Here is an 11,645-nt window from a genome sequence, read left to right on the forward strand (position 1 = left end):
AGGGACCATTTAATGTATAGGCATACAACCTGAAACTCCTTAATAGACTGCTGTACTGAAAAAGTATCCTGTCTGTTAAGAGGCAAGTCCTAAGGTTAGTCCTCAACACAATGAATCTGCATACAATTAACTAGTTAGGATAATAATGCCTGTGAAAACAAAAGATATGACAAGGAACTTATCAACAAACCAGAGAGCAAAAATATGTATAACTGTCATTAATAGGTTACTTGATATCTACTAGGGATAAAGCCTCAAGGACAGCACTTGAGATATTTAATTTGCTTTGGACAGTACATGTTGGGTAGAAAAATTATATTTGAGCTATTCAAATAAAAAGCTGGACAAAAAGGTAATACTTCATTTCATAGAAAATCATTCATCTGGAAACCTTATCCAAATCAGAACCAAGTGTAGCAACCATCACTCCAGCAAAAATAACAGGTAATATTTATTATGTATTTACTATGTTCTAAGTTCTGTGCTGAACATTTTACATAGATAATCATAGCTAATCTTCACCTTTACCCCAATAGAAGGCGCTATGATTATTATTAACCCTTCCACAGATGAAAAAATTCAAGCCTCTTAAGGTGGAATGACATCTATATATCAGAAACCAGCATTTCTCAATGTGTATGGTCTGGGGAGCCCCAGTCCCTACCCCACTACTCTAGGGAATTCATAAGATCAAAACTATTTTCTTAGCAATACTAAGATTTTTTGCCTGTTTTCACTCTCATTCTCTTATGCCTGTTCAGTAGCATTTGCCAGTAACCACATGACGTGTGACGATATCACAGCCCTTAAGGCTAATGGAATGTGTGCTTATGTACTTGTGTTTTAAAAATGTCTCAGTTTTCATTTGTAATATGATAAATAGTAATAGATACAGCACACAAACAAAAGCTTTTTGGGGTCCTCTATAATTTTTAGAGTGTAAAGGGATGCTGACACCAAAAAATTTGAGAGCACTGCCACAGATGAATCGTATGTGTAGATTTGCGTAACCAACACTGCAATGGAGATTCTGAACTACAGATCCACAAAGATCTCCCTCATCTGACTCCTTTATAAGCATATCAGCTCCCCTCTCCTCAACTATCCCTAACCCCCGGTTACTACTAGTCTGTTGTTTATCTCTATAATTTTTCATTTTGATAATGTTACAAACCACCAGTTTATGACAAAATAATTCACTTCTATAGACTACGCAGCCACTAATTTCAGGGCTCTATTTATTGCTTGACTTCTGCAATCAATGGTCAAGACCCTTTAAAATTTGGTGATTGAACACAATTTACCATCTTCGGATCAGGGCCATAAAATAATTTATCAATTGGGTACTTCAAAGGTTATGGCTACAACATAAACAGCAAATTTTAGTCTGAAAATACATGCAGTTTTTAAAAAATGATAGAAGACACTTACAGATACATATTCAGGAATAGAAAGCTGATCTTCAGGAAAACCTTTCAGTTTCACATATTGCTCCTCTGTCAACTCAAAGTCACGCAGGTTTCGACGAATATCTCCGGCTTTCTCTCTTAGCTGAAGATTTGTCTCTTCTAGCTGTTTCTGTCTCAATAAAATAGTTTCCATTTCTTGTTTCATTAGTTCTTGATATTTTCTGTTAGAAGAGAATTTATGGCAAGCTTAAAAAAATTCTTGAGATTTAATTTTCTTAAAGTCACCTTTTTATAGTAACATAAAACTAGGAAATGAGTTCAATAGTATTTTTGACTGTAGCTACTAAACACTTATTTACCTAGCCAGTTAAACATGAAATGACAATTCTATACTCATTAAATGTACAGCCGCATAAATTATTAAACAGAGAATATTCTTGAAGAATAATTTTAAACATTACACACTTCCTCTGCTTAAGGTTTAAGTCTTATACATCTATTTTGGACTCTACTCATTAATGTAATTTTCATTTCCTTTATCCAGGTACTTCAAGGTATACCTCTTTAAGATGGCAACACTGAACCATCGTAAAGTATTCATTCAACCAATGAGGTAATGAAAACAGTAATCTGCACATAATCACCATTCTCAAAGAATACATGTAGTAGGCAGTGTTATTGTTAGTTACCTACCCAAAGATTTTGAGCAAGAAGTGACCATCTGATTTTTTCCCCTCCCTACTGTATCACTCCCATCAACATACAAACACGCTATTTCTCCTACCTCAAACAAATGAACAAACGAAAAACACAATTTTTGACTCCATTTCACTTCCCCTTTTTTGCTCCCCCACAGAGCAAAACTTCTCAAAAGCTGTATACATTCACTGTCTCCAATGCTTTTCCTCTTCAATCCATGCCAGTCAGGTTTTGACCCTCCTACAGACATCTCAAGGTCACCAAAGACATCCAGATTGCTAAGGAACAATTCTCAGTTCTTTCCATCCCTACCCTAATGATAGCACTTGACACAACTGGTCTCTCCTTCCTTACACACTTTCTTCTCCTGGCTTCCAAGACACCACACTCTGTTCACTCTGTTCATTTTTCTCCTATTTTACTGGTGGTGATTTCTCAGTCTTCTTTTCTAGTTTGTCTAAATGCTGGAGTACCCGGTCCTCGGTCCTCTCCTCTTTCTATAGTCACTCCTTTGGGGAATTCATCCAGCCTCATGACTTAAATACTGTCTATATCCTAATGATTCTCACATTTATATCCCTAGACCAGAATTTTCATATACTTCCACATGGATTTCTAACAAGACAACTCTAACTTAATATGTGCAAAATGAACTCCTGCTCTCCACTCACACAGCTATTCCACTGTTTCTCCATCTTAGTTGACAGCAACTTTATCCTTTCATTTATTCAGGCCAAAAATGTTGCCACAGCCCTTGGCTCCTTTTTTTCTCTTAAACCCCACATACAGTTCATCAGGACATCCTATCAGCTCTATCTTCAAAATATATTCATAATCCAAGTACTTTTTACCACCATCAGCTACCAAGAGGATGATTGCAATAGCCTCCTAACTGTACTGTCAGCATCATTCAATCTGATAAATATCTAAAGAATTAGAGTAAAAGCCCTATTATTGAATGTCGTGGTTTTCAAAGCATTATCCCTGAACCAGCAGCAGCAGCAGCATTGGGAACTTGGTGGAAATGCAAATTCTCAAGACCCAACCCAAATCAGAACCTGAAGGTGGGGCCCAACAATCTTTTTTAACAAGCCCTCCAGGTGGTTCTGATGTATGCTAAAGTTTGAGAGCCACTGATCATAGGTGACAGTGGCTAATAATTGGTCAGGAAATTTTGAAAAGTATCAGCTAAACAGTGAAATCTTACAAAGGGAAAAGATACCTACTTTACACATTTACTTTATTTTTTTATTAAGATTATGATAGTTTGCAACCTTGTGAAATTTCAGTTGTACATTATTGTTAGTCATGTTGTGGGTACACCACTTCACCATTTGTGCCCTCTCCCCACCCCCTCCTTTCCCCTGGTAACCACCGATCAGATCTCTTTGTCTTTATGCTAACTTTCACCTATGAGTGGAGTCATACAGAGTTTGTCTTTCTCTGTTTGGCTTATTTCACTTAACATAATACCCTCAAGGTCCATCCACATTGTTGTGAATGGGACGATTTTGTCCTTTTTTATGGCTGAGTAGTATTCCATTTTATATATATACCACATGTTCTTTATCCAATCATCAGTTGCTGGGCATTTAGGTTGGTTCCACATCTTGGCTATTGTAAATAATGCCACGATGAACACAGGGGTGCATGGGACTTTTGGAATTGCTGATTTCAGGTTCTTAGGATAGATACCCAGTAGTGAGATGGCTGGGTCATATGGTATTTCTATTTTTAACTTTTTGAGAAATCTCCATACTGTTTTCCATAGTGGCTGCACCAGTGTGCATTCCCACCAACAGTGTATGAGGGCTCCTTTTTCTCCACAACCTCTCCAACATTTGTCACTCTTGGTTTTGGATATTTTTGCCATTCTAACAGGCGTAAGGTGATATCTTAGTTTACACATTTACTTCTAATTAAAATATAGAAATAAACATTCATCAGCCAAATTTTTTACATACGGTCCAGATTTTTTTAATACAGAGGTATGCTTTGTTTTTGTGTAAATCATTGTTCATAATTTCCAAGTTCAATTTCATAACAATGGAGGAGACCTTAAAAGACACTTCAGAAGAAAGATGATGGGATACTTCTTATAGATTTGTTTGATTTTTGCCCCTAATCTCTAAACCTGTCTTGCTTATATTTAATTTGATGATTTTTTTTAGTCACTCACTTTTATTGAACCTTTCCAAAGACTTCATTATAGTTCTCATAGGAATGACATCTTTTTTGTACTCCTACTTGCTTATATAATTTTTAATTAAGTTATATAAGTTTAATAAGTACAATTCACCTAAGCATATTTGAGAGTAAAGACAATGGACTTTTGATAGCCACACTCTGAGATGGAGAAAGTATGCAGGCAAATAGAAGGTACTTTAAGCTAGGAGAGTTCAATGGGCCACAAGACTCAATCAGCATGTTTTACAGAGCAAAAGAAGAAAGTTTAATCCAGACAGCAGGCCAAGTGGTGGTCAGTTTAGAAAGCTTGCATTGTCTTTTATGATAACTTACATTGGCAATGTTTGCTGAATGAATGTTGAACTTTGACTTTCTGTATTTCGTGTACTGTATCCAGTAACCTACTTTTTTTGTTGCTCTGGATGTAAAAATTATTACCATCTTTGACTTAAAATTTCTCTATTTTAGCTTATAATTATAAATCACATGTACGAACAGGTAATGACATTACTTTTAACAGCTAAATAGGAACTGTGGCTTTTTAAAAACTTTTCTTACCTAGCATCCTTCTGTTGAAAAGTCAGTTGGTTGTCTAATCTCAATGTTAGCAGCTGCTTCTGGTGAAGAGCATCATTAAGTTTCTCCTCCAATTCTTCAATCTTAATAAAGAGAAAAAGGTATATTACATGGTCAATTTTCAAATTTATCACTATAAAAACTCTTCTGTTTGAAAGATAGTAAAAATTTTAAAAAGCATTTAAAAGCAATAGGCTAAAAATGGATAGAGGAGTTTTTGCAATGCTTGTGTCTACAAACTACAAAGTCTGTTCATACCAATGGTTTCTACGCTATGGTTTGAAACTGCTGCCTCATAAACGGTTTTTTGCCAGGCTGTCATTAAGACTGTTATTTTTCCCTTAACCCACTCTCACTGAGAAGCCCACTGATAACTGGGATTGTGTGTTGGTGCCTTGCCCAGGTAATGATTTCCAGGCCAGACTGCATTTGTACTCCAGATTCACACATTTGACTACTACACATCTTCAATTAACTATTATAAACGTCCAAAACAAAACAAGTCATCAACCTTACCTAATCTTCTATTCCTTGCACCTCCCTAGTTTCCAAAGCAAAAACATTTGAGTCATGTTTGCTATGTCTAATTCTCCCCCACTGCCTATTCTGATCAGACACCAGTTTTTTGTTGTGGAGTTTACTTCATAAATTGCTGCCAAAACTGTCCTCTTTAATAGCCACTGACAAGTCTTCAGTTAGACCTCTATTGTCTCTCACCTGGACTATTATAGTGGTCTACTCAACGGTTTCCCTGCCTCTAGTTTTGTCAACCTCCAAACCTATCTTTTATTCTACCTTTTAAAATGCTATCAAAAATTTATTTCCCTAGTTTTAAATCCTTCAGAGGATGGTGTCTTCACAATAAATTGCAAACTTTATGGCATAATATATTAGTCCCTCTTTACCTGGCCCTCGCCAATCACTTCTCGTCACTAACTTAAAAGAAAACACTGTTCCAGCCAAATTAAGTGCTTGCCATTCCCCAAATATGCTGTGCTCTCTCTTAAGCCTCTATGCACTTGGATTTTACCCTTAGTCTATTTAGAGAATTCTTTACTCTCTCCCCGTAAACCCAGGCAATTCTTGTTCACCCCTTAAAATAGATTAACAGCCAATGCTTAATATCTTGCATCATCAAATTCCCCCTTTCTACTGGATCATTCCTGTCATTAACCAAAATGTTCTATCTTCCACTAACAAAACAACAAACCACACAGCCTTGATTACACCACTGCCTTTGTTACAGTACCATTTTTCTGCTCACCATCAGAGCAAAACTTCAATATGGTTTTTGTCTCTTACTATTCCAGTACAACTATTCTTGTCGAAGCTATGAATCACCTCCATAATGCCCAGTCCAATGGTTATTTCTGCATATTTATCTTACTTAACAGCATGATTTCACAGAGCTGACTGCTCCATCCTCTTCTGGCTTCCATGATACTTGTCTCTGGTTTTCGTCCTAACTCACTGGACACTCTCAGGCTTCTGAGGCCCCTTTCCTGGATTCTCTGCCTCTATCTCGTTTTTGATGTTGCACTGCCCCTTGATTTGGGGCCCTCTGCTCTCCCTAGGTGAAGTCATCCAATCCCATGGCTTTAAGTGCCCTCCCCCACCCACACATCTAGTCATGGACTCTCCCCTAAACTCCAACTGACAATTCCATTTAGGAGTCTAACAGGAGTCTAAAGTTTAACGTGTTCAAAACAGAACTCATATTTAACTCACAGAGCAGTATTCCCCTAGCCTTCCATTTCTCAACAAATGGCTCCAGTTGACAAGGCCAGCAACTTAGAAGTCTTACATAAGCCAATTCCCTAATAACTGTCTTTTGCTTGTACCTTACCTGCCCTTAGTCTATTACTTCAGTGCCATTTTGAATACAAAACTCAGGACACGCACTTCAATTGCCTAAAATCTGCCAATAGCTTCTCTGACTACACAGTCTAAAGCAAGGGTTAATAAACAATGGTGATGGCCAAATTCAGCCCAGGTCCTTACAGCCTGAGCTAGGAATGGGTCTTAAATTTGTAAAGGGTAGCAAAAAAACAAAACAAAACAACAACAACAACAAAGAATAATATGTGATAGACCATACGCGACCCACGAAGCATAAAATACTTACTGTCTGGCCCTTTACAGAAAAAGTTTGCTGACTTCTTATCTAAAGCCATTGCTAAGTGATGCTATATCACATGACCTTGAAGACACCTGGTTTGTTTTTTGATCAGGTCTCTCACTTGAATGGGGACTCCATATAAAAGGGACTCTATCATATTCATTGCTATATTCCCAGCAATGTCTCAATAAATGTCTTAAATCAACACATGATAACCACATTCCTCCTAATTACTATTTCATAAATCAAGAACACTGTTACCACAAGGACAGAAACTTCTTTTTCAGAGTTACAACTTTCACAATTTCAACCAACTTCTATGTTAAGTCCCTGAACTCAGAGACAATCAGGCTGGGAAGATGCTCTCCGTTTCCGAAGCAATAAGGAACCCACAGATCTCTACTGGGAGCTAAACAAAAAGAATTTTTGGCATTTAAAAATAGACTGGCAAGAAGAGTGAAGAGGAAAGGATCAAAGTAGTGGAATAAGGAAGGGCATTTAGGCAGCAACGGATGGGGTAAAAATGGAATGCCAACAATTCTCTAGTATCAGGAAGTTTGGCCTACATAGCTACCCTCCTAAGTTCTCTCTGCTAGCAAGCAGCTGAGTGGGAAGTGGGAATCGATTGCTTTTAAGTTTCCTTGGACCTCTCTGTTCCTGTTTTTAGACATGGAGAAATCAAACCAACATGGGCCAAAACATGCATAGTAATAAACTGTAACATTAGTAATAAACTGTAATAAATACAAACGTTGTATTGCTGCCATACTGGTGTGGAAAGATGTTAGATTACATAGATTCACATATTTCCTAACTAAAAAAGACTTTGACAAGTAGGAAAAATTTGTTACTTATCTCCCAGCATCAAGTCTTCCCTTCTTTCTGAGGTAATTCTGATTTTTATTCATGACAACATCATGTCCAGTTAAAAACTTACATTTCCCAGCTTCCCACTTCTTGCAACTAGGGGTGGCCAGTTCTAGTCAATTGCAGTCACTGGCTGGAGCTTCTGGGAAGGCTCTTTAAAGGAGACTGACTCACTTGGCATATGCTGCATTTTCCCATCACCCTTTTCCTTATTTCTGCATGTAATATGGACACAATACTGGAGGTAGATGAGCCATGTGTGATTTTGAGGTGAAAAGCAAATGCTAAAAATACCTGCCCAGAAGATTAAAAGTAGCCTGGGTTCCTAATGATAACAAGTAATAACCATACCAGGTCTAAATTACCTATTTACAGATTCCTGTTATACCGGAGAAATAAAATCCTTATTTTCCTTAAGCTATGGTTTCTGCATTTCTGTTATCATTCTGTTCCTTTTCCAATTCTCTAGTACTAACAAGTGAACTTAATCCCTGAAACACTGGACAGCTGGTTCAATCTTTTTCCACAACAGAAATACCTATACTATTCATAATGCTTGATCACTCAGGACTACTTGAATGCTTCTAATGACGGGAAGCTCAGTAACTTAAAATCAGGCCATTTAAATGTTAACAGCAAGAACAGGTAGACCTGTTCACAGTACCTTTCCTGTGACTTCCAACCATTACATTGGAGCCTTAGTCTAGCAAAGAAAATTTCCTTTTTGTAATGCTAGAATGTGAGATTTTCATCTTTATATCCCTGATGAAAAGCTCATAGAACAGTGTCTGGCACAGAATAAGCATTCAATAAATGTTAGCTATCAATAATTTTAAAAAATGTACCTAAATCATTTCTTTACTTCATCAAGACCTTGGAGTCTAGGACATTTCATTTTCCTAGAGAGGCATGGTCAAGAAATTTTTCTAGCAGCAAGATACTGAAGAACAAGCATACATAGGCAAGAGCTAAAATAGTAGACTGATATAAGAAAGAAAGTATGACTGAAACAACAAAATGGGAGGGAAGACAGGAAGAGGTGGGATCAAGAGCAGAGGTGGAGGGTTCACCATTGGGAAGAAAAGATTTCTCAGAGACGGAAGTAGTAAGAGTTAAAAAGTATCTCCTCTCTTTTTGAAATCACTGGAAATTTCCTATAGCTAGTGACAACTTTACCAGGTCTTACATACAATACTCTGTAACTGTAAATAACCATACAAGGCAGAAAAACAAGGAGTAGGACAGCTCTTCTTATTTGGCAACATTACCTGTTAAAAACTATGGTAATTCAATTTATAGTTGTTACTATGACACAGTAACTACCAAACAGAAAGACAAATTTAGTAAGTATCAAATAGAAGGATACCAAAGAAACCAAATCTCCAGGCCAGAGGACTATACAGATTCAATAATATAATTATGATCTTGATTCTCCTTATCAAACTAGTCTCATCAGGGTTAGTTTTTAATTTTTTTCTGTTTTGGTGAGGAAGATTGGCCCTGAGCTAATATCTGTTGCCAATCTTCCTCTTTTTCCTTAAGGAAGACTGTCACTGAGCTAACATCTGTGCCGATCTTCCTCTATTTTGCATGTGGGATGCACCACAGCATGGCTTGATGAGTGGTGTGTAGGTCTGCCCAGGATTCGAACCTGCAAACCCCAGGCCGCCAAAGCAGAGCACATGAACTTAACCACTACGCCACTGGGTCAGCCCCAGGGTTAGTTCTAAATGAAGGAGGAAACAACTTGGCTAGAAAAAACACCTAAGAAAACATACCTCACACATGCTAGATTTTAAAAATTGAGCCTACAGAATCAGTTCATCCCTGCCCACCTTTAAGTCATCTCTTCTTTCAGGACTTATTATTTAGTACACAGAAATATTACTCACTCCCTCTCTCCTTTCAAAAACAGCTTTTTAAAACTATGCAAGAAAATATAACTATATTCTTGAAACGACAAATGTATCATTTCAGGTTCAGATTACATGTATATATTTAACAATTTATCTGCAGCTTGAAGACAATAAAGCATATAGATAAAATTTAACCAATCTCACCTTTGTAAGATAATCCACTTTCAAGTTGTCGATCATCATGTTTTTCTGGGATAGCTCTATTTTCAGTAACTGAATATTATGAAGCAGTTCTTTCCGTTCAATTAGCTGTCTGGTGATTTTGCCCCTACCTTCTCGCTCTTCTGATGAGGAAATATCATCGGTAGGAACTGTTGTTTCTAAGCTAATATCTTCGGATTCCAGAGAGCTAGAGATGTTGACTTTTTTTGATGCCTTGGCAATTTTTCGAGACATTTTTTATTATTACAGGTCAGTTTTCTTCTCCAACTCTATTTCAATTTTCTGTAGGTTAAAAAATACTAATTTAAACACACTCAAACACTCTATGGAAAGCATAAAGTATATTAAAGAGATACTAAGGATTTCCTAAGTCACTATTAGGCAATCTGGAAGACCCCCAAGTCTAGGACAGATTAGTAAATTACTGCTCAAATCAAATAAATCATACTCATTAAATCCCACTATGAACTCAGCCGTTTGAGAATAAAAAACCCAGTTCCTGGGGGCAGGAATCTTACTTGGAGAAAACAAAGAAATGTACTAGATAAAGGATAAAGTCGTAAATCACTAATACCCAGGAATGCTACTAATAAAAGCAGCACACGTGCAACATTAGAGAAATCATTTCTGAGTTGGTCAGGCGAAGAGTATACAAAGGTAGGACTTAGAATCGTGAAGGATTTGGAGAGGAGTTAAGGGAAAGCAGGCAGGTCTTAAAGTTGATACAGAGGTGGCAAAGGTGTAAAACAACAGTGAAACATAATGGTAGTTGGCATGGGGCCAAGTCTTTGTGACTTTGAGTAGTGACTCCCTCCACCCCCAAACACAAACACACGCACACCCTTAACAATCAACGCGGTGGAGGGCCTTGAATGCCAAAATGTGTTCCAAATTTATTCCACAGGCAATGAGGCATCCCTGAAGATTTTTTAAAATGGGAAACAGTGAGATAAAACACTTTTTATAGACTTGTAGACAGTCAAACGGAAACAAGAGGGTAGAAGAGAAAAACTCAAGTACTCTAAGTCGAAATTCTAACCCTTTTGCAAGAATTTTAGCAACTCCCTTATTTTCATACTACACGATATAATGTTATTTACTGTGTTGCAGATATCAGTTTTTCCAAACTGAATGATCAGAAAAAGGTGTACGGAGCGGAAACGGGCAGACCTTTAGTTGGATCTGCCACCCTCGTTTTTACAGGGAAAGGGGTAAGGAAAGGTGACACCCAAAACAGGCAACATCTTTGGATTTCAAACGATCAGGGACTAGGACTGCCCACACGTGCGGCGTGAAGAATAAACCCCAATCTGGCAGCATTGGAGGATTCCTTGCCCCACGCGCGAAAGGAAGGGAGAACCACGAGCTACCTGGAAAGCTTCAATTACTCCACGTCGTAGGCCGGACCAGCAGGCACTGCCGCCACTCGAGGAGCTGAAGGCGTCTCCAGACAGCAGTTCAGGTCGTAGCCCCTCAACAAGGAATCTCAGGCCGGAGACCGTTAGGAGCCGTAACCAAGACAACCATTTCCGCGCCCGGACCAGGACTGTGGGAGCTGCAGCTGGCAGCCACCCACGCCGCCGGAACTCAGCCCGGATCCACTCAGGCGCGGGAAGCAACGCATGCTGGGAGTTAGAGTCCAGAGGCGGGCCCCGCCCAGTTCACGGACGGAAATGGCTCCGGGCTCCGCCCATCCTCCCGGGCTCCTCG

The 11,645-nt window shown here is 38.3% G+C and overlaps 1 protein-coding gene across 1 annotated transcript in view; it reads right to left on the minus strand.

The window, feature by feature from the left end:
- The window catches only part of PIBF1 (progesterone immunomodulatory binding factor 1), a 178,202-nt gene extending 166,690 nt beyond the window's left edge, over positions 1-11,512 (minus strand). Inside the window, exons 1-4 of the mRNA XM_046664027.1 lie at positions 11,306-11,512; positions 9,918-10,217; positions 4,854-4,954; positions 1,432-1,630 (exon numbers count right to left, since the gene is read on the minus strand). Coding sequence (XP_046519983.1) covers positions 1,432-1,630; positions 4,854-4,954; positions 9,918-10,169 — 552 coding nt within the window. The 5' untranslated portion in view covers positions 10,170-10,217; positions 11,306-11,512. The remainder of the gene's footprint in view (positions 1-1,431; positions 1,631-4,853; positions 4,955-9,917; positions 10,218-11,305) is intronic.
- Between the last annotated feature and the right edge of the window lie 133 nt (positions 11,513-11,645).

The sequence above is a fragment of the Equus quagga genome, chromosome 6, assembly GCF_021613505.1.
Source record: "Equus quagga isolate Etosha38 chromosome 6, UCLA_HA_Equagga_1.0, whole genome shotgun sequence".
In the NCBI taxonomy this organism is placed as follows: domain Eukaryota; kingdom Metazoa; phylum Chordata; class Mammalia; order Perissodactyla; family Equidae; genus Equus; species Equus quagga.